General features: G+C 38.2%; 2 protein-coding genes across 2 annotated transcripts in view; one reads left to right on the top strand and one right to left on the bottom strand.

Moving 5' to 3' along the window:
• The first annotated feature begins 75 nt into the window (after positions 1-75).
• Positions 76-2,714, top strand: LOC105392262. The gene is made up of 5 exons (XM_011563862.3): positions 76-273; positions 468-556; positions 904-1,570; positions 1,693-2,028; positions 2,432-2,714. Exons 1-5 carry the CDS (start codon positions 144-146, stop codon positions 2,596-2,598), a joined length of 1,389 nt encoding a protein of 462 aa, XP_011562164.3. The 5' UTR covers positions 76-143; the 3' UTR covers positions 2,599-2,714.
• Positions 2,715-8,979: 6,265 nt separating this feature from the next.
• LOC105392263 overlaps positions 8,980-24,414 on the bottom strand; it is a 39,919-nt gene continuing 24,484 nt past the window's right edge. Inside the window, exon 5 of the mRNA XM_038114433.2 lies at positions 8,980-13,529. Coding sequence (XP_037970361.2) covers positions 9,930-13,529 — 3,600 coding nt within the window. The 3' untranslated portion in view covers positions 8,980-9,929. The remainder of the gene's footprint in view (positions 13,530-24,414) is intronic.

The raw sequence follows: 24,414 nt of genomic DNA, 5'->3' as shown, positions 1-24,414 counted from the left end.
GGAAGTGAGGTAGATTTGTTTAAACTTTGAAAAATTTCTAATTTTCTAAACAATAAACGAAATTCCGTTAATTCCGTGACTCTGGTGAAAGAATTCCACAATTTACAGTTGATTTACAACGCAATCTATCCTCGCCAATAGCTATGGCGAATCAATGGTGTAATAAACAATCTATATTGAATGATTTGGTGGAAATCACACAGGGGAAAGTCCCTGTTGATTTATCTAGATGCATAACTGCTGGTAAACCTCAAGCATACTCCGTCAAAGAAGGTTAGTCAATACTTTTATTTAATTATAGTCTGAAACCATGGAAGTAGAAAAAATCTTTTTCCATGTCTGAAACATTTTTTAATATGGAATTCAAAGATTATAAACCAGTCATTCATACAAACCAGATATACTAAATCGCAATAAACACCCAGCGTAAAACATTATAAAAATCATATATTTTCTATGTTTTTCAGAAACAGAGGAAGAGTATTTTCAATATTGTTCTGGAGATGTGAATTTTTCAAGGCCAGACCTGGCATCCATATCTGAAATGCTGTCTATGGTAAATACATTATTACATTTAAATTAATCTGCCACTACCTGGAAAATCTATCCAATGACATCTGTAGGGTTGCGGGGAAGCAGTGGACCAGAACTGCACAGGACCGGAAAAATTTGCGTACAAAAAATTAGGTGTTTACCTAACAGTGGGTAATAGAAGGCTGATGATGATGATCCCGGAAAATCAGGGACAGTTAAAAATCTATTGAGTCTGGTGTATGAGTGAGTAGGTAAAATGGCATCTAATGAATGCCCTGAATGGTGATCCAGAAACCTAAGATGCTACACACTAAAACCATAGAAAAGTAACAATATTTTTTTAAGTAATAAAAAAAAACACTGTTTTAGGTACAACAGGTAGAAGATGACCCTCCCGAATTTGAGGCTAACACTGGACAGTATGTAACTATCACAAAACTGAAAACTGCTGAAGTTATATCTGAAGAAGACAAAACACGTGATGAAGAAATTGAACGGTTGACATTGGCTTTAAAAACTAAGATAAATACAGCACCAAAAACTGCTAAAGGAAGGGGCGAAAGAAACGTGGCACTGGCATCTTTGCTAAAAGTCCAAGCTGGAGTCATACCAGCTAGCTTTAAAAAGGATTTAAAGGCTGGTGTATTGTTAGACCATTCCACTAGAAACCGTAACAATAACAAAGAAGGTGCACCAATTGTGAATGGAGTTACAAATAGTATTAAAGCCAAAGCGAAAGTTCTAGAATTCAAAGCTAGGATTGGAGAATTTGATGCTTGTAATAAGAATAAAGTTACTGAATCAAATGTGACTGTTACTGACACAGCTGTTGAAGCTAAAACAGAGATAGAACAAATGAATACAGCAAAGGATAACAAGGTTAAGTTGCTTAAGCCTGAAGACTTTATGCCCACATCTGTTTCCAATAATAGTAATGTTGAATCCATTGGTGATAAAAATACCACTTCTGCATCAAAGATCGAAACTGAAAGTGATGAGAAAGTTAAGAATTGCATCAGTCGGAATGTTAGAAAAGGTTTGTTTATTATCTAAAAATGTAGTTCCTTTCAATTTTTATAAACTTTTATAGTGAAAACAAACGCTAATGGAATTTCACACGTTTTATATGAAAAATAAATATAGCTCTTAAATTTCTAGGTCCAGTTCTGTCTGCAACTTCGATGTTCAAGCGAAAAGCACCGAAAACACCATCTAATATACCTACAGTTGACACTCAAACAAGTCCCAAACCTAAATCTACACTCAATTCTACCTCTTATGTACCTACACCGTTAGCTACAGAATACTATAACAAGTTTAAAGAAATGGCTGATGTGAAAAAGGCTATGAAGGAAGATATATGGACTCAAGCGGAGAAGAAAATGAAAGAGATTGAAGAAAAAAACAAAATGGCCGCTGAAGTTAAGATGGCGGATGCTGAAGAAACGAAGGTTGAGGAAAATAATATCGAGGCCAGCAGCAGTGATGATAAAGGTATTACCTTCTTCTTAGCTGCTTAGCTTAGCCTTCTTCTTAGAAATAATAATAATAATATACCTTATATGTGGGGACATCTTACACACGGCCATCCAACCCCAAGCTAGGCAGAGCCTGTGTTATGGGTATCGGACATATCTACACAAATACATAGATAAGCAATAGCTTTCAGCATTCGAATCTGATAACACTAACATTCCAATGAGTAAAAAACTAAAAAAAAACGCACCTCCCATGCTCAGATAAATAATAATATTCACGTTAACATTAAAATTGGTCTTTTAACTATTTTTTCCAAGAAGAATATAGGTGTACAATACTTACTACCACTTTTCTCCAGGTGTGGGCATTAAAATTGGTTTCTTAATTTATACTACATATTTTCCTTTTCTTTCCACAGAGATACCTCAGTACATATACCTACCTCAACACCGCCATCTGTTGGCAGACGAGTGTGTAGTTTGCAGAGTTCTCTGCAAAAACGATGACAACACTTCATTACCAGCAATCCCTTCTTCCACTAATGATGATGATGATGATGCGGAGATTATTGTGCTGTCGGACTAGATTGTACGTAGACCATCATCATCACAACCCATCACGTCGCCACTGCTGGGGCTTCGGTCTCCTTCCAATGAATGAGTTTCAGTCCTAGTCCACCAGGCTGGCCTAGTGCGGGTTGGTGGACTGGTGGCCCGAATGCCTCTGACTAGGCTTAACGACTGCTGCCGAAGCAGCAACCGGGACCCACGGCTTAACGTGCCGTCCGAAGCATGGAAGTGTCTAGAAAACAACCACTTGAAATCGGTTACCCATCCAATGGGCAATGATTCTTGGCTAATGATGATGATGAAAACATTTTATTTTTCCTTTTTACTAGGTAAGTAACTGACTATCTATAGTTTTATACACTCACGGGCAATGAAAAAGTTTCACTGAGAAAATCACCAAATTACTCCTAAACGGAAAAGGCTAGCTTAATGACGCCTTCTGCAACATTGCAGTACATTTAACCGAGCATCAGGTTATTACTGGATTTTTTTCATTGCCCCTGAGTGTATTATGTGTTTTACCTATTTATTATTTAAAACCATGTGATTCTATGAAACATTGTATGACAGTATTAAAAGTACGAGTACACTGCAAAAACTTAGGTATATTTTTTACTTGTGTTACAAAGTAAGCGTACCTTTACTCAGTGTTGGACATAAATGTGATATTTTATAAGTTAAGTACTGTAATGTTTTATTTCTTCAAAGTATTAAATATATTTTGTAATTCTTGAAAGTACATTTTTTTAATTAAATCCGCCATGGCGATTTTTTTTTAGGTAACAACCCCATCGTAATGTTGTTCTAAAGCCGCGTACAGACCGGCCCACCCAACGAACGCCAACGAACGGGTTTCGTTGACCTTCGTTGCTGCAATCTGCCCTGTATTATGTATGATAAATATCCATCGTTGGGATAACCGTCGGCGTTCGTTGGCCCGGTCTGTACGCAGCTTAATACAAAAAATAATGTCTTTGAATGATTTGTATTTTAGAACAACATTATGGTGGTGTAGTTACCTAAAAAAATTGTGAACGATACCACAGTGGTGTGGTTTAGTGGTGTCGTTTATAATACATGAAATCCGCATTTATAGAGATGTAGGCAGACCTCCTCGGCCGACCTCTTTAGTGTGTATGGCGTCCATAAGTCTTATTACCGATTTTTCTCGATGGATTTATATAACACAAGCTGTTCCTGCGCGCTTCGCTTCGCCTTAAAAAGTTTGCCCGTGGGAATTCCGGGATAAAAAGTAGCCTATGTTCTTTCCCAGGGTCTAAACCGTATGTATACCAAATTTCATTCAAATCCTTTCAGTAGTTTTGGCGTGAAAGAGTAACAGACAGACAGACACAGTTACTTTCGCATATTAAGTTTATATGGTCATATACGAGGGCGGGTCAATAAGTCCGTGACTTTTTGAACAAAATACTGGTTTTTGGATATTTTTTTTATTTATTTTTCAACGTAGTCTCCTTTGAGCTCTATACACTTTGTGCAAATTGCAAAGTTTCTGCAATTTTTTTATCCCTTCCAAAAAATGAGGTTTCTCGAGGTCATCAAAATACCCACCTTGGCCTTCTTTGGCACCGATTCACCCCGAGAAACCCACCGTTTAGACTGATTTTTGGTCTCTGGTGTGTTGTGGTGGATCCACGTTTCATCCACGGATACAAAACGGCGCAAAAACTCGTCCGAATTTCGGTTTAACAACGCCAAACACTCCTCTGCGAAGTTGTCATTCGATTGCGTTTGTGAGCAAACGCGGCAGCCATCTTGCGGAAAGCTTTTTCATACCCAAGTGATCATTCAAAATTGAAACCAGTGAGCCACGTGATATCCCTGTGGCTTCCACTATCCCTTTCACTTTCAATCTCCGATCGGCCAACACCATGTCGTGAATTTTTTCAATCATTTCAGGTGTAGAGACCTCAACTGGGTGCCATGGACGTCCGGCATCTTCCGTACTTGTACGGCCACAACGGAATTCAGTAAACCACTTTTAACCATAGATATTGATGGTGCAGAGTCCCCATAATCTTTATCAAGCTTAGCCTTGGTTTCAGTGATGGTTTTTTTCCGTAAAAAAATCATGCTTAGTGAGCACACGAAATTCAGTTTTTTCCATTATGTTTTAAATCACGCGGTTGTTGCTAAGAACGGGTGTAAAACACAAACCAAGTGACGTAACTTGTGCAAATTTTGACAGATGTCTACTGACAGATGCTTGTTGACAGGAGCAGTGTTGTTCTTTCAGTTAAGTGGCGGGAAATTATAAAAGTCACGGACTTATTGACCCGCCCTCGTACTATGTGTATGTTTTTTTTCCTCAGTGGGTCATACCACGTCATACTGTTTAGAGCTGTCAAATAACCAGTGTCTGTCATAAGGTTGGGGCTTGGTAGGGGTCAGTAGGGGTTTTTTTTTTGTAGGTTAGGTAGGGTAGTAGGTACTTGTAATGATTATCTGTGATAGTTATAACGACAGGGTCGGCAATAGGCAATCGAGGGTTGGCATTGTCATAGAATTATGTAGTAAATGATGCTCTACAGCCTTGAAAAAAATCACACAGGTAGCCGAAGAGTCTAGCTAGGTGCTGAATCATTCGAATTTAAGTAAATGCTTATGGATAACTGTAAATTAATTACGAAAAACCAGTAAATCACACTCCCGTATTGTAACAACTGTGTCGTAATTATCAAGAATTTTCATATGATTCTTATCAAATTATAAAGATAAATGCTTGGACTAGGCGCTAAATACCTTGTTTTTTAATAAACACACACCTATTTTGTGTAAATTAATCCCAAACTTGAGCAATTTTTTTCCCTCAAATCTTCATACAAATATCTATGGCGGCTTTCTGTGTTATAAAATCATAAACACAAGCGACGTTTGACTCAGTCGGCCGGTGGCCTCCAAAGAAGGTTCACGTCGGTTTAGGCGGCACTGACAGCTCGCGATCTAATTGTGTACAGACACAAAATCACTGCACATTGGTTGTCATTGCACTTTTTCAACTTTTATGACACCAACATAATTTGATTTGAAATTGAGGAAGCATAATTCTTATACTATATTCAATAAATTAAATGATAATGTTTTTTATTAGTTAAGTCCATGGTACTTCTTGATTAAATTATAATTATTAATGCCTAACTAAAACTAACTAATATAAAATTAAAATTAAACTAAAAAGAAGATGCTGGCCAGATCGCTGCCACTGTCGGGTAGGGTACCCAAGACGCTGGCCGCGTTACCCCGCTATATAGCGATGCTTAGCCTTTGTGATAGGTAAGTGCCAGCCCTAGGGTCCCTTGAGACTTCTATTAGTCTGCTGCTGATGTCTTTAAAAAGCTGACGTGCCTCCGGTCCCCACGGCCCTGGGATGAGGAGCAGGAATATAGTAAATGGATCTAAGTGATGACAATACGTAGGAAGATTAGGTTAGGATTCAAAAACACAGTCTCATGGTGCTGGTTGAGGCATGGTCTCGTGAGCATCTGATGAGGGCAGTAACACGGAGGTGACTGAATTTTATTTCAAAGATTTAATAGCTAAAAGCATCGAGTTTGGGCTATTAAGTATGTTTTTCAGAGAGAGAGAAAGAGATTTTATTTTTCCTCTGGATGTGTTAGGTTTACTGGGTTTACTAAGTTCATTCTGTTAATGGCATCAAGTTGTTATGTGTTCATAAGTAATAATCCTAACTAATATTATAAATGCGAAAGTAACTGTGTCTGTCTGTCTGTCTGTCTGTCTGTCTGTCTGTTACTCTTTCACGCCAAAACTACTGAACGGATTTAAATGAAATTTGGTATACATATGGTCTAGACCCTGGGAAAGAACATAGGCTACTTTTTATCCCGGAATTCCCACGGGAAAACTTTTTAAGGTGAAGCGAAGCGCGCGGGAACAGCTAGTTATTTATATTTTTTATTATTATATTTATTTTAACAAAATGCTGTTGGTTCTCCACGAAAATGTAAAAATAAAAATAAATTCGTAACGTAAAATTGTCAATGACGGAATTTCTTCTATAGACAGTAGCCACAAAAAAACAAACGATAGATGGCGTGATTTGAAGATAAAGATACATTTATTCGACACATAGACAGCAACAACAAAAAAATACAGATTTAAAGAAAAGAAACGGATACACATCAAAATAACTGGAAAAAATATAAGCCCCAATTTACTTGTGTGGGACAGGGAGTACCATAATATTTTTTTTGGGGTACTCCCTATCTATGCGAAATATCAGCTTGATATCTTTACCCGTTTCTGAGAAAAAGGGCGGTAACAGACAGTCAGTCAGACAGACGGACAACAAAGAGATCCTATAACGGTTGCTTTTTTTCTTTTGACGTTCGAAACCCTAAAATTAAGTAAAAATATTATGCTGCTACCAAAAAATGTACTTACAGGTATTGAAAAAGCGGTATATATAGTACTAAACAAATTATAAACAAACAAAAAACCCGACTGCACGCTAAAAAGATGAAAACAAGTCCCAATGTTAATGGAAAGTATCGTAGGTTCACCATTTAGTACCAGCAGAGGGTTCACCATTTAGCTGAATGTTACTTAGAAAACGGCCTTGAGTGGCGGTCAAGTTGGTCCCCGCCTGCGATACTTTCCATTAATATTGGGACTTGTTTTCATGTTTTTAGCGTACAGTCGGGTTTTTCGTTTGTTTATAATTGTATTTTTTTATTTGTAACTTTTTATTTGATGAAATTTTACGTCAGTAGTTCATGATCATTTTTAATTTCAATAATTTTGGTGTTGTTATTTAAATACCTTCAAAATGCATATTTTTGTAATGTGAAAATCAAGCCCTTTCATTTGATACCTTACACGGCAAAGTTGAATTATTATTTTTCGATCATCACGTTATGTCCTCTAGAGGGCGCTATGTACATTTTAATGGAACGTCACATAGCCTATAACCATCGCGCCATTAATACGCTTCTAACAATACCTCATACATCAAAATCTATCAAGCCGTTTAGGCTACAGGAGGGAACAAAGAAACAGACAAACATACATACATACAATCAAAAAACATTACCCTCCTCCTTCGGCAGTCGGGTAAAAAGGAGTAAGACTTCTGAATTCATTCACCGTCATTCTGAACTTTTGCTCTACGAGTTTTGGAAATTAACAAAAAAAAACCTTTTTCATAGAAACTGTTTAAAATGTACTTAGTATATGGAAGAGCGGGGTATCCTGGCACAGGTACTTTATACTTAAAAGGATACCCCATCAACTATTGTATATAGTACTAGTATGTAAGTTTACGAAATAAAATATTTTGTATTTTGAATTTTTGAATTTTGATTTTTTTTAGAAACTTTGTTGGACATGTGACTTTTTACCATGGAAAATGAATTTTTTTTTTCGCGAATTTGCAAATCTCTTAGAACAAAAGTTGTTCAGAATGACCCCTTGAGTCATCCCCTTTTGGCTTAGTATAGCCCTTTTGCGACACTATGTATTTACTTTGCTTTGTCGTCGGGGTTCAGTTGGCTGGAGGATGCCCGAAACTTATTATCTACACTTTAATACTTGTAGTTACCTTTCTACAAGTAAATACCACATTTGTTTGAGAAAGCTAATCGGGTTCCGAGTATAGAGTAAAGTGGCACCCCTATTAATTTCTACTCTTTCCTGGTGCCTACCAGTGTAAGTAAGAATTATACTTACCTACTTACCCTAAAATCACCCAAAATGTACTTGAACATAATTGTCAATAAAGTTGGCGAGTAAAAGTTTATCGACCCACTGTGCAAACTTACATGTGTGCGTGTCACTGCGTGTGCTGTGTGAAGAGCATTGAAAACCCAAAATTGGCGCGGCACGTCACCCTGTAAGGGCCCTTAAGTAATAAAAATATAATATAGTAGGTTACTATTATTTTTAAGTATCTTACAGAATGTAACTAAGTACTGGATATTTTGGTAAGTACATTAATAAAACTACTAAGAATATCATAATATTAATGTTTAATAACTTGAAAATATACAATATGATTCATCTAAAGATACATTGTAAAGTCTTTAAAATGCATTCTTAAAATTTATAAAAAAAATATCTTACTTTATTGGAAGACTTATAATATTAAGTACTCACGTATTTATTCAAACTCAATAATAATATGGCCGATTAAAACATTAAAAAATATTCATTTAATACCTACGCGCACTCAAACAATTATTATACGCTCGAATTCCATATTATAATACCTATATTATGTAGGTAAGTTTTATTTAAACACTTTACAAAAAAACATTAGTAGGTATTTTTTATCGGTACAATATAAAAATACCATTCAAATAGAAATTATCGATCAATACAATAAAATAAATTTTATGGAATACATTCCATAATGTTTCCAAAATTCAACTCCCAAAATAAAATTAGACATTAGACAGACAACGCATAGATTCAAGATTAATACTTAGGTATTATACTTATTTAAGTTAAGTAGAAGTAGAACCACCAGATAAGAACAATGTTAAAAGAAAATAAAATATATTATAAAGCATAGTTAAAAGAAGAGTTAAGTTTATTTGTAAAAAAATAAAATATGCTTATGTTACTCTACCACTGTAGAGAAAATGGCAGCTTATGTAAATAAACCAGCTTCTAGGTTTTCCACGAAGAGATTAGTTGAAGATGAGTTTTGAGGTAGGTATACTGCAGATTTGAAGGTAGATATAATATTTCAAAATAGGTGTAGGTCTCAAAACATGTAAGTAGGCACCTATCTACTAACTAATAAAATATTAAAATCTAAAACTATCCATAAAATTATACATTGTAAACAAAAATCATAGTTGGTATAATATTTATAAATATACTTTTTGTATAGAAACTTACTATTAGGTAGGTAGGTAGGTACAACAATATTTATACAACTTGTAAAAATAAAAGAAAAATTGAGCGTAACTCAAAATAATAAGCGAAATTACAAATGTGTACTTATGACTGTGATACTGATAAGTAAGTAGGTACCTACACAAAAACACGGCTTAAAACAATTTTAAACAAAAATATCAATAAAAATTGAAAAAAATCTCCGTTATAACAAAAAAAACATTGTCTCGAAACATCCATGATAAGTATCATAATTATTTTGCTTATAAAACATCAGGTTAGGTAGGTACATGATAAATATTGTGCATTGAACACCCCCACACTCAATAAATAGATAAAAACTAATTTGTAACTCTCAGGCAAAAACTGACGTTTGAGGCCTATAAAACATTAACATAATTCTTGTAATAAAATACACATAAAAAATCTCACTCATGATTCGCAAATTATTTTGAAATACCCGTCCTATTTCGCCTTTTTCGTATAATCTGGACTGTATGATGTTTCATAGCTGTCCCCGTGAATATTTCCTGAAGAGCTGCTAAGGTTCGGCGGCGGAGAACGAGGCATAGACAAGCGTTTGTCCGTTAAATTCTCTTGGCTCAGCGATTTTTGGCTCATAAATACCGGTATTTTCGACGAACCGGTAACTGGCTTCTGCTTTTCCGGAGTTTTCGCCGGTTTCGCCGACACCGCCGGTTTTTTAACATCAGATCCGCGCAGTTGTTGGTCCAATTGCGATAATCTACGGTTTTCTAGGTCTGTGCTGGTAACGATCGTGCCTTTAGGGCTCTCGTAAGTTGCTGTTCGGAATTTGATCTGTGTGTTTCGCGGCAACGAGTAATCGGAGTGTTTCTTCTTTGGTTCTGTGTTTTGTTTCGTTCGTTTCAACATCTCGGCGTGTTGCTTGCCCGAGTGGTGGCGTTCGTTCGATATGAAGTCGTTTAGCATATCTATGTCTAGTTCGTACGTTGGCAGAGGTTCCTCTAGTGGTGGCGCTCTCTGCCTTTGAGCGATTTTTTCTACGTTTATCTCTTTCTTTTGTTCGTTTCTCGTTTGTTTCTCGGCCTTCGTGCCTGGGTTTGTTTCTTTTTGCTTTTCCGACATAGCGGTTTTGTTGATGGAATACCTCGTTTTGGTCACTTCTACGGTGTCTTTGTTCTCTGTTTTGACATCGTCAAGGTCGCGTATGATGCGTATGCCCAGTCGTGATAGCTCTTCAGGTGTTTTCTGATTCATAAAACTAGGATCATTTTTTATCTTCTCCATCAGCGCTATAGCTTCCTTTTCATCTAGTTCTGTGTTTAAAATGATCGTTTCAGTTTTAGTGTATGCCGGTTCATCGCTTGTGAAGTGCATGGAAGGATTCTGCCGTCTGATCTCATCGAGAATAGACTTATCAATGTCTTTAACATCTCCTTCTTCTAAATTCAACTGGTTGATGTCATCTGGCTTCTTCATTACGCCGTAACTAAATTGTTCGACTTCCAACGGTGCTTCGGTCGCTGCTGCGTATTTAGTCATTACTTTCTCAACGTTTTGTGTGATGATTTTATTGCCGAATTGGTCCTCTGCGACATTAACTGTTACCGTTTTCTGTACAGGTTCCTCTGTCATTTTTATGACTACATTCGGGGGCTCCATGTAAAGGACTCTGCTTTCTTTCTCGTCATTTTTCCTCTTGATACCTTCGACGACGTCTGGTCCGAACCTTCTAGTAGGTTCCCCAATTTCTATAGACTTGGTGTACGACTTAGTGTAAGGACTAGCATCGTATTCTGTGGAGTACTCAACTTCTTGGTTGAGTTTCAGAGTTGTGCTCGAATTGGAGCCAACTCGGATGTTGCTGATAAAATCATCGTAGTTCTTTTGTTTACTTTGTTCAGATTTGGAATCGAAAGTGACGATATCAGGCTGTTGCTTGGCAGATTTGGAAGCGTCAGTCATCGGCGTTTCTTGACTTACCGTTTCGGTTTTATCAATATGAACGTTAAGTATCGGATTCTTGGCTAAAAGTTTCCTCATCATTTCTGATTTTGGTCTTTCCAAACTGTTCACATACGAATTACTGGACACTTTCATGTCATCGGGAATGTTAGTATCATAACCAATGCTTACCTTTTCTTCGTATTTCGGTAAAGATTCGTTTCTCGGCGGAGTCGGTGGTTTTTCCCATGTGCTGTCTAAAGAGCTCAGGTCACTGCCATCAGACGTGGTCTTAGCGAATTCTGAGACGAGTTTCAAGTGAACTTTCATGTTCTCGTCCAGTATTTTACGAGCTAAATCGTCTGAGGTCTCGTGGGGATCCATATCCATAGACAAATCGATTTCTTTCGCTTCCTTCTTTGACTGAGAATATTGAGATTCATTCTTGTCAGAGTCTATAGAGCTGCTTGACCCTTTTACTATAGCATCTTCAAGGGTACCAAATTCTGATCCCTTCTTCAGTCTGTTTCGTTGGAATGTATTCAACCCTTCCATTGCTGAGGTCTTGGCAATGTTTAAACTTAGCCTGGGTTCCTTGTGTTTGATCACAACACCTCTTTCTGCATCTATTTCTGGCAGTGTATCTTCAGCGTTTGATTCGAAGAATGTTGTTTCGACTACTGAATATGCTTTCTTCTTTTTTGGTGATAAGGTGTTGTCGTTTATTTCAGAATCATCGGTTGATATATCCAAGCTCTGGGCCCTTTCTAAAGTTGACATTGTCGGTTTTCCTCCCTTAGTTTTCATAGCGAATCGTGATAAGTCTCCTAAAGACGCTGCCTTTCGTTCGTTTTCATCAAGAATGGACGCTTCATCTGACACGGATTGCGTTGTATCATTTGGCGAACTGTGGATAGTTATATCGCTGTAATTTAATTCGATTGTCGTAGACCCTTTGTCGTTTCTGTCACTATGATACATTGTGACACCATGGAGATTTTGCATCGAATCGTTTGGTTCTTTCTTAAAAGGCTTTGTGACTATATCGTCTATATCATCTTGACTGAAACTCATGGACTCATCGATATACGTTTTGCTTTTAGTCTTGTCAACTTTTGGTGTGGAAGTGTATGAAATGCCACTGTTGTCGGTCGATGCTATTGAGGTATCATGGAGTAAGGAGGAAAACTGTTTTTCACTATTCAAAAAGTCGTGCGTATTTTTCATTTGTTCGATCATGCTATCGTCTGTTTTGTTCTTTTCGATTTCGGGGGGTGATGGAGCTTTTCCTTTAGACTTTTTAGAAGGCTTAGGTGCTTCCTCCTTTTTGACTTCAACCTTATCCTTATCTCCGATCATGTCGGTGCTGCTTTTCCTGTTGTTTTTAGCAGATCTCGCGGCCTCCAGCATATGAGCTGGAAGTTCCAGAGGTATTCCATTCTTATCGCGTCTTATCCCGCTTAAATTTGCATCGTTTCTTGCAAATGTTGTGAATGTAGGCTCTGAACCTCTCGACGAATCTAGACTGCTATTAACATCCGGCTCTGGGGCTACCGGGATAGTTCTTGCGTTAGGAATAGGCGGCGCAGCCTTTTCCCTTCTTTTAGCTACCACAGGCTTTTTGACTTCATTCTCGTGGCTAAGTTGTGTTGTAAGTGGGGCCCTAGGTTTATCTGTCTCATCTTTCTCGACACCCACTGTCCCATTTTCAACGTTTCCCTGTTTAGACTTGTCATCCGTAGGCACATTAGGCGGAAGGACTCGTATGCCAAACTTCATGGCTTTCTTAGGCGCAGCTTCTTTCGTTTGTACTTCAGAATGCTCAATGTGAGCTGCACCGTTTTCTATATGATAATCAGTGCCCGTTGAATGTCTAGTCTTAACCTTTTCAGTTTTATTGAAGCTGGGTATGTCGGAAAGAGTGCTTCTGTTAGCCATTTTGGCGTTCTTTTCGTTTTCTCGCTCCAGCGTGCTGGGTTGGCCATCTTTTCTCTCTTTCTTGCTCCTCTCGAGTGTACTTGTGATGATTTTGTCTGTGATGACCTTCTTGATGCCCTTTGGCTGTTTGTTCTCGAGCGTTGATTGGTTGGAGTGTTGTTTCGGTGACTGAGGTCGCAAATGCTGCGTCTCTTTCTCGATCTGAAAACGAAGATAAAAGAAAGTTAATTTTGATTGTAATCTATGCAGTTACTTTTGTTGACGACTAACGGACAGTAAAATACAATACAATTCATTTGCACCAAGAACAAAAAAAAACAAACCTTAAAAAAATAAGACAGTACAATTGGCTGCCTTATTGCTTATAGCAATCTCTACTCTACCAGACAACCTTTGGATGGAAGATGGAAGAATATATCGGTGTATAGGAGAATTATTTAATTTTAAAGGCACTTAAATGTATGTTTTAAGGGAAGAAAATATAGTAAAGTTGCTATAGATAGGTACTGTTCCCCACACTCCATTGATGACTGTATTTCACACCTAAACATTTCACGACCATGACACATACTTACTACATAAAAATTAGATATACACACTCCTCAGTAAGTATCTTAGCCCAACCATTAACACACAAGTCATGTCTTATCGCTAAGTCCATATTTGCAGATATAGGCTAGACGGCTGTTGAATATCACAAAAGTAAAACCATGAAGAAATGTTTAAATAGATTTGTAGGTCACTATAATAAAACTATGCTGGGTGTTAGTTAAGATAACTAGTCCCAGTTTCTCAGTTGAATAAGTCTATCTGAGCATGAACTTAAGTCCTACTTAACAGCGCTGCATTCCATGTTGTCAAGTTAGGCTTAACACCTGATGTTTTCAGTTGTGAAATTGACAGTTTATCGATAAAATCTTGGGGTCATATCCACCTCCTATAGGAGATCTATAAGCTCAAAAGAAATAAACAAATTTGTGGGGACATCTCACACACGGCCATCTGACCCAGAGCTGAACAGAGCCTGTGATATAGGTATCGTTAAAAGTTCCTTGCCATTTCTTCTGTAATTAATAGAGACATTCTGATTATGGTCTTCGATCACCTTGTAGAACCACCAGTTTTCCGATGTAAATGTGTATCACGTGATAGGTCACGACCCGTATCGCCGTTTTTGAATGAGTACAATGGAGGTAGGATTTTACGATACACATATATATGTGCAGGTTCCCGCGCGCTTCGCTTCGCCTTAAAAAGTTTTCCCCGTGGGAATTCCGGGATAAAAAGTAGCCTATGCTCTTTCCCAGGGTCTAGAGCGTATGTATACCAAATTTCATTCAAATCCGTTCAGTAGTTTTGGCGTGAAAGACTAACAGACAGACAGACAGACACAGTTACTTTCGCATTTATAATATAAGTTAGGATTCATTGGTACACGGCAGGATTCGAACCCACGGCCTCACGAGAGAGAGCCGAGACCTTTCAGACCTTATCCGTGTGTCGTCTTATAACTTAGATAATAATTCTATAGACATGAAGCGGCACGTTTGTCACACAATGGACAATGATACGCGAAGTTATGTCAGTTATTAGATGGAGGTAGACATTATGTGACGCATTTCCTGCCCTTAACTTGCGAGTGTTATTACCTTACTAATGTGAGTGTCTGTTACTTAGATTAACGAATAATATGCTGTGTCACATACCTAGTCTAGTAGGAGTTTCATAGTTTGTAGAAACCTAAAAAAGTTTACGTTTTTTTAGTTTTCGACAAACGTTTAATGGCGTAGGACGACCTAATGGCGTAGTGGTTAGTGAACCTGACTACTGAGCCGATGGTCCCGGGTTCGATTCCCGGCTGGGGCAGATATTTGTTAAAACACAGATTTGTTCTCGGGTCTTGGATGTGCCCGTAAAATGGCAATAGGCCCGCCCCCTATTACATTGGGACTAACATAACACTCTGGCGAAAAGTGGGTGCAGCAATGCACCTCTGCCTACCCCGCAAGGGAGTACATTAGTACAAGGCGTGAGTGCGTGTGTGTGAATAATATGCTGTGTCACATACCTAGTCTAGTAGGAGTTTCATAGTTTGTCGAAAACTAAAAAAGTTTAAGTTTTTTTTAAATACAATAATAATAATGACAACCACTGTAGCAATAACAATAAAGTCACAAATCTTCTAACTGAACTAATTAATAAGAGCTCATGGGAGAAGTGGGGTGTTATTTGTCGAGTCGAGACGTTTCTTTTGCACTGACACTCCATGTTGTTGTTCGTATAAACGTATAATTGTTAATCTAAGATTGTGAGTGTCTGTTAGTATGGGACTAAATATGTGAGAGATTTGAACTCTCACGATGAACTAACGGCTATACAGGGTTTTGCAAAAGCTGTATACTTACTAAACTGCATCTAAAGTCGGAATTAAATATAGGTATTATATTTATATGCTTCGATGCAAAAAGGAAAAATGGAGCAAAAAGGTGACAGTTTGGTACCCAAGGGATGGTGTCAGGAGCAGAGGACGGAAAGCATAAGAAGGTGGGAGGATGAACTGAAACTCACGGTAGGAGCTCACTGGACAAGAGTAGCCATGGACAGGCAACAATGGAAAGAGTTGGAGGAGGCCTTTGCCGTAAGGCACACCGAAATCAGAGACATTCTGTAACTGCATGCTTGTAAATAGTAGTGTACTTAAGTTTTTTTAATAGTAGTTATAAGATTTGTAAGATTTTATTTTGTTACTAATTGTAAGTTTTCGGAAATAAAAGGCTATATTATTATATATTACATTTATATGAATCATCAATACAATCAACATCAACATTACCGATAAATATATTATCTTGCCACCTACTTTAGATCCGGTTAGTTAAGTATTGAAGATTCGTGAACTTTAGCCTGAAACGAACCGGTTTGAGAAAGGAGCAGGCTTAATTCTAATTTACGAACGGTATGTCGTTATAGAAGCGTCCGTAGTCGAGCGGGCCTCAGTGATCGTAACTGATCGCTGAGGTTAAGCAACAACTGACATGGTCAGCCATTGGATGGGTGACCAATTTCAAGTGGTGTTTTTCTGGACGCTTCCGTGCTTCGGACGGCACGTTAAGCCGTGGGTCCCGGTTGCTGCTTCGGCAGCAGTCGTTAAGCCTAGTCAGAGGCCTTCGGGCGGCTTGAAAACATCTGACAGTCGGGTTGCCCACTTACCCGACAACTCTCTCAGCACAAGCTTGCTTGTGTTGGGGTCCACCAACCCGCACTTGGCCAGCGTGGTGGACTAGGCCTAAACCCTTCCTTCATTGGAAGGAGACCCGTGCCCCAGCAGTGGGGACGTGATGGGTCGTGATGGATGTCGTTATACCACACTCACGACTCTCACGAGCAATGAAAAGGTTCCAGAGACAATAGCACCAAATTATTCATACTTAAACGGAAAAGACTAGATTAATGACAAAATGAGGCCGTCTGCAATATGACCGTAGAATGTTACCAACTAGAAACTAAAAACGTAAATAAATTTATCAAATTCTAAATTAAATATTTTAAAAATTAGGGTTATTTTGAGTGTATACCATCGAAGATAAAGCGTTTTATTTTAGATTAACCTATGCTAGTTTGTCACTTGAATGAATTATAAAATGCACCTAAGCATGAACATTAAGCTATAAATTCTGAATGATAATTTTAGCTAATCACTTCGCTGGATTCAATACTCAAGTTCCGCTCAACTTCGTTCTCAGGTGCGAAACTGGCATAAAGTATTTGTTGAACAATTTGTCTTATTATTATTTAAGTATTTCACAATTTAAAGTAAAAACCTAGTAAATGAACAATGCTTAACGAAGATCATCGTAAAGTCATTAATTTTACATGTTGTCTTCCAGTATGACATACCTTGAAGGTTGTTATGATCTCATACAGCCAGCCAGGTATAGATACAGTCAACAAAAAGTAAGTCTTAGATTAAAAATATGCTAACAAGATGGAGAGTGAGTGCAAAAGGAACTTCTCGACAAATAACACGCCACTTCTACCACTAACCTCTGATTTTGAATTAGTTCGGTTAGAAGATTTGTGACTTTATTCATTGGTACAATGGTTGTCATTACCTTGAACCAGAAGGGCTAGCACGAGGCGCATTTAAGACGTGACAAAAGTTTTCCGTCGCGCTCGCTCTTGAGGCTGCGCGATGTGAGTGAGCGCGATGCAAAACTTTTGTCTCATCCTAAATTGCACGCCGCGCGAGTGTTTTCTTTAGCACTCGTGCTAGCCCTTCTGGTTGAACTTAATGTCTGAAATAAATATTATTCTATTCTATTCTAAAACGGTTTGACAGTAAACAAAATGCTGACAGTTTTTTGCTTTGTTCTTGCTGTGTTCTTGGGGTGTCCCCATGTTTTTCGTTAATCTAAGTCTGGTGGGACTACTTATCTCTTTAGTTGACTGTACAACTATTAACTACCTATACAAGTAGGTATACAACCTCCATGATGCAACCTTCTTGTGTCATGATGGCGTCTCGTCTGTGAGAAGTATGCGTGCATTCGAGCGACCATTTAAATATTCTTTGCCAATCATATCCTGTCCTGATGATGTGGAATACGTGAGCGCAATATACCTATAAGTATAATATTATGTATCTTTGTAGATATCAGCTGTCCAATACCTATATTACAGGATCTGTCTAGCTTAGGGTCGGATGGCAAGGTGTGATATTTCCCCACATTATTGTAACAAAAAAGGCAGTAAGCCAGTATTCAGTGTATTTTGGCTTCACTTGCTCTTTTCTTTCTTTAGTTTCGGACCGCTGATACCCTTACTACAACTATACGTATGCGCCATTGACTTATATATTACTAGCGTAAGGACAGGCCCAACCGCTCTAGAAAATGACACCCTCGCGTTGGTCCTAAAACCTCATAAATCTGTCAAAATTTGTATGAATTTAGGGCCAGCGCGCGGGTGCCATTTTCTTTTGACAAAACGTTCTGACGGGCGTATCCTTCCTTTTGAAATCATTGGTATGCGCTGTCAAATTATAAATTTTGCTAGCAAAAAATTACATTTATGGGAACACACACACAGTCGAATTTTAATTAAGTATAGAAATTTTGGTTGTGACAGCTCTAAAATTAGAATTTGTACCATCAGAATCTTCATCATTATCTTGTTGCATTTAACGTACATACAGTTAGCAAAAAAAACTTTATTAAACTTGGAATTTATTCCGAAACATGCCCTTTTGCACCGCTAGAAGCTCGAACGAGAGAAATCCTGCATATTTTGGCGTCGCGACGGCCGGTGAATGTACCTACAACTGGGTCAATGATAGCTTGTAACTGGTAGGTACTGTCAGCAAAATCATTTCATTACTTAGTAAACCGGAGTTGAAAACCTCAAATTAACCACCTAAATGCCGAGTTGCAGAAAGGGACTTTAAGCTAATGTCGACATTAAATCTATGTCTGTCTCTTTCTGTCCGTATACTGTCAAAGCAAGGCAACAATACATTTAATGCCGACATTAACTTAAAGATCCTTTCTGCAACTCAGTGTAAGTCTACCTGTGTCTAGTATAATTAAATATGTATGTATGTATATACATATGCTCACGACTGTAGTCCCCGAAGGGGTAGTCAGAGGTGATTTGCAAGCGACTCACCCATTTTTCGCTGTACATTGGTACTCACGTGGTATCGCCGTTTTTGAATGAGTACAATGCACTTAGGGTACACATCTTGATTTGTAGAATCAAGATGCGCAGGTTTCCTCACAATGTTTTCCTTCACCGTAAGTCTACATACATTATCGATTATTTAGCAAATCATGTAATGCATAAAGCTTCGCTATAGGTACCTATTTACTGAAGTTAGAAACTATGATATTGTGCTGAAATATTTAAGAGCTGTTTTGGTTTCAATCTACCTACCGTTCTAAATTAAGATACTAAGGGTCTGTTTCACAATGTCTGGTTAGTGGCTACTTGTGAGATAAAATACATGCTGTCACTGACAAAAAAATAATAACAGAGAGTGACAGCATGTATTTTATCTCACAAGTAGCCACTAACCAGACATTGTGAAACAGGGGCTAAACATATTTTTGCTGTCCATACCCGCCAAGACTCATTAGCACGAGAGTTATCGAAGTTGCAATTTCACATGTTTGTGGTAAATAGTATTAAGTATGTGGGTAGTTAAGTTACTTTAAAAACGTTAAATTATACCCACTTTTGATTTCGGTATTGTTCGGTCGATTTTAATGGACTTTTCACATGCTATGTGTTATGTTATGTATGTTACTTTGCCATCAGTGTTATGTATTCTGTACTTTCGGGGAAGTATAAGCCTATTATGTTTCGATTTAAAACATTATCCCGTGCGCAACACGTCAAGTATTTTTTGCATAAAAGGTAAACAAATTTAGGGCCGCTTGAGCGATTCTAAGCTACAAGTCAGGATACTAACCTTATTCCCTAACAGTACCTATGACCTACGTACCTACTTCGATAGTGCTACATACATAAACAGACATATTAGTACCTAATACATGATTGTACAGCTAACTATGCCTTATAAAGAGCAACCCAGCCCCAACCAAGCCTTAGAGGCCTCCAAATATTAGCCTTCGCTAACTGATAACCACTATCACGAAAGATATCTAAAATAGATCTATGGGACTGACACAATAAAGCATATAATCCATCGTACAGTCATTTAGGACGGATTTGTTCGGATCCTAAAGTAAACCTATGGGTTTAATTATGGCTTTATGACGTCATTATTATAGCTCAGTAAGGTTACTCTATATTGACGAAAAACGAGCGAACGAGAGCTGTCGTGCAATAGGCACGTTTAATACAACGAGATAGAGTCGTGGCTCGCGCAGCAGCGCGCTCCGAAACAAAGTTTTTGGTCATATAGTGGGACCCCCGAGTTATTCATTGAATGATCTATCTTTTTCTTAGCATGAACTATTATTTTAGGTAAGTATTATTGTCAGTTTAAGTTAAGCAGAACTTGAGTATATAACCCTGCCTCAAGGACTAAAAAAACGGTTTTCACCCCTCGGGTAATAATGTACTTTTTTAAGTACTAACTATTAAGCCGTGTCCAAAAAATTAAGTAAAAGAAAACATAAATTCCTATTCAATCATATCAATTAAACAGTTGGAATGTTCTAGATGTAACTTTTATTCGTAACACTTTCAATTTCAATATGCCACCTCACTGGAAACAATAGAGGTATCCACGATTATAGGTTCAACAAAAAATGAAAGTAAAAAAAACTGCTAGCTAGTACGAAATTAAATTACGGGTTACTTACCTTAGATAAAGAATATACGAACAAGATGGAGTATCAGTGCAGTAGAAACGTCTTGACAAATAATTTCCCACTTCTACCTACCCCTGAGTTCTTATTTTGAATTAGTATGGTTAGATGATTTTCGACTTTATTCATTGGTGCAATGGTTGTCATTAGATTGAGCTTAAATCGTCCGTAAAAATACGGACAGTTTTTTGGGTGCGTATTGCGACGTATAAAAACGAAATGTATAATTTCACATTAATAACGTTCACAAGATATAATGAACGTTACGTATAACAACAAAATCTATATTTTCATAAGGTATAAGATTCAATTGGTATAACGTACATTTTATATAATATCAAAATATATAATACTTACGAGGACTAATATCAATTCGTATAACATACATTACGTATATCGTTTAAAATATATACTATCATTTAGTATACAGTTCATAAAACATACTAACATACAATAACATAATCTGTGTTTAATTACCAAACACCGTCAAACCCCTTAGCACCAAAACCTAAAGATAGGTGCGACGACGAGCAAAGCGAGGAGGAGCGTGTTAGGTGCACATGTTCGTCGAAACCAAAGCGGAGCGCAGCGAAGCGGAGCGGAGCGTCTCCCCACATAGCGTCAATAATAATAATAATGTCAAAACCCCTTAGCACCAAAACCTAAAGATAGGTGCGACGACGAGCAAAGCGAGGAGGAGCGTGTTAGGTGCACATGTTCGTCGAAACCAAAGCGGAGCGCAGCGAAGCGGAGCGGAGCGTCTCCCCACACAGAGTCAATAATAATAATAATGTCAAAACCCCTAGTACCAAAACCTAAAGATAGGTGCGACGACGAGCAAAGCGAGGAGGAGCGTGTTAGGTGCACATGTTCGTCGAAACCAAAGCGGAGCGTCTCCCCACATAGCGTCAATAATAATAATAATGCCAAAACCCCTAGTACCAAAACCTAAAGATAGGTGCGACGACGAGCAAAGCGAGGAGGAGCGTGTTAGGTGCACATGTTCGTCGAAACCAAAGCAGAGCGCAGCGAAGCGGAGCGGAGCGTTCCCCCCACATAACATCAATGATAATGAAAATACGATACGACAATCTTCTATACTTTTTGTGCATTATACATTATGATAATTATATCCGTTGTAGAATATATGTTATAAACGTTATATATTATAAACGTTATGCATTTTAATCGTTATATCAATTGAAATTATACTTTTTGAACGTTATTCTTTACGAAATTATGTATTTAGTAATTATGCCTTTCGTTTGTTATGCACAGTGATCGTTATACTTAATAAATTTATATCATATGGGCGTATACCTTGTGAATGTTATACCATTCGTTTTTATACCTCGTATTACTTTTTTTTGGTGGGTAGGTGCAAAAAAAGTCACACGTAATTTTTAATCCTTATGAATGATTTAATTGATTAATTAACTTATAATTAATTAATATTAAATTTTTTCAAGTCATAGTATATACAAATACAGTTAATAATTATTATTGAGCAGTTTACTCCATGTTATAATTACAATTGCACACCCACCTGCTGGTTGACCTTTGCACCTTAACTAGCACATTAAAACAATCAAACATCACATCAAAATGATCACCGCACATGAGCTTCATGAAAGTCAGATGAGCTTGGAGCAAACAATGACCGCTCGAATGGAGGAATTTGAAAGAAGACTAGGGAGCTTGAGCACATCCTCCAAGAAGATGGATCTTGACGAGCTGACGAGGGACTACTGCAGCTTCAAGGAGTCCGTGCTGCCCATGCTGCGCCTGATGCAGGAACAGATCCTTAGTGTTGCCACACAAGTAGACGAGATGGACTGCCGGACCCGTCAGAATGCCCTGCTCTTCTCAGGCATCAAGGAGGAAGACAGTGAGGATCCATCTGTGTCGATCTGCAACACTGTGGTCAAGCTCATGGGAATCTCAGACTTCAATAGTGGTTCCATTGTTCAGTGTGTCCGGCTTGGAGCTCAACGCCCTGACATCACAAGGCCAATCTTGGTCAGACTTGCCAATCTTGCCACTAAGTCGCAGTTATGGAACAATAAGACAAGGCTCAAGGGAAGTCCAGTGGTCATCGGCGAGTTCCTGACGAAGCCCCGGCAGCGCCTCTTCATGCGCGCGCGCCGGCACTTCGGGGTCAGCAGCTGCTGGACGAGGAGCGGCGCTGTCATGGTAAAGTTGCCTGACGACAGCCGGGTCAAGGTCGTGACCGAGGCGGCGCTGGACGATCTATGCAAGAAGCACCCCGCCGTCATCCCGAAGACCAAGGCCAAGGACGCAGTCAGGGCTGCCTCTGACAAGCCGGTGCCCAACCAGCCGAAGGTCACTCCTAAGGGTCGAACCGCTACCGCTGCAGCAACCGCGCCGGCGACAAGAAGCAAGACCGCAGTCTCAGCGGCCTCAAGAGACAAGCGGTGATAGGTTGGTCCTTATCGTTGTTCGTTTTTACTTTTTCTTTCTTCTTATTAGATTATGAAGGTACAAAACGTAACGTAGTGTTATTTTCTCTATGAAGGTACATTATTCTATTTTTGTTCTTAAATGCCCGGTACCGTCTGTTATTCAATGTTGTGTTTTTAAATGTCACTTGTTCTGTGTCAGTTGTCAATTGTCAAATTTCACGTCAACATACTGAACTCTGTATTGTCACTTTCAATTATCCTAATCTGTGTTCTAGTTATTTTACGTTCACCTCAGAACAATTATCTTATTAACTTAACCTAACTAAATTTATCTATTTTTATTTTATTTTTTTATCTTAGCCGGGTTTTACCCATTTACCTAACTCTAAAAGACGTTTATCTATAAATTCAACTTGGCTGTTTTGATGTATTTTTGCTTTATGTTTTTATATTGTAAATTTATGACTATCTTTTAGCCAGCAGGAAGGTGTAAGATAATTTAAATTTATTAATAGTACGAGTATTATCTCGTTTAACGTCGTCACTCAATATTATTATTAATTGCTAAACTATATTATACCTATATATATTTATTTAGTATATATATATACGCATATAAATATATTAAAACTATAATTATATACATATTATTATATTTTATAATTACCTAACTATGTCTATATGTGATGATGATAATGATTCTTTTACTTCTGCTAATTCATCATCGTCATACTTAAGTGCCGATGATGATTTAACTTTGGGTGCAGTTATCTCTAAGGAGTTTGCGCCATTCTCTAAAAATTTTAACGTATGCCACATAAACGCTCAAAGCATACCTGCACACTACAGCGAGCTCCTCGACACATTTTCATCTGGTAGTTCTCATGCCATCCTTGTCTCGGAAAGTTGGCTCAAACCTACCCTGCCCTCCACTTCCTACTCGTTGCCTGGTTACGTCCTTATTAGAAATGATCGTTTGGGTGCTAGGGGTGGCGGAGTTGCCATCTACCTGAAAAGCAACATTCCGTACAAGGTGATTGCCCAATCTCCCCCTAATAACTCTCCTGCCGAATACTTGTTCCTGGAACTTAATTTCGGGTTCAAAGCTCTACTTGGAGTGGTGTACTGTCCTCCAACCAACGTTTACTTCTCTTCCCTAGAATCTGTCCTTGAAAACCATATGTCCAACTACACGCACCACTTAGTCATGGGTGACTTTAACACTGATCTCCTTGTTTCTGACACTCGCTCCCGTAAATTCCTCTCCATAGTCGATTCTGTCAATCTCAAAGTCATGCCTTTAATGGCCACTCATCACTCAAACACTGC

The sequence above is a fragment of the Plutella xylostella genome, chromosome 31 (assembly GCF_932276165.1).
Source record: "Plutella xylostella chromosome 31, ilPluXylo3.1, whole genome shotgun sequence".
Lineage (NCBI taxonomy): Eukaryota > Metazoa > Arthropoda > Insecta > Lepidoptera > Plutellidae > Plutella > Plutella xylostella.
Note: the sequence above shows the minus strand (reverse complement) of the source record. Positions and strands in the feature narration are given on the sequence as shown.

Excerpts from the sequence above, each read along its gene's own strand:
- LOC105392262 (XM_011563862.3), top strand. The coding sequence starts at position 144 with ATGGCGAATCAATGGTGTAATAAACAATCTATATTGAATGATTTGGTG. Across the intron at positions 557-903 it reads TATCTGAAATGCTGTCTATG|GTACAACAGGTAGAAGATGA; the intron begins GTAAATACATTA and ends ACACTGTTTTAG. Across the intron at positions 1,571-1,692 it reads CAGTCGGAATGTTAGAAAAG|GTCCAGTTCTGTCTGCAACT; the intron begins GTTTGTTTATTA and ends TTAAATTTCTAG.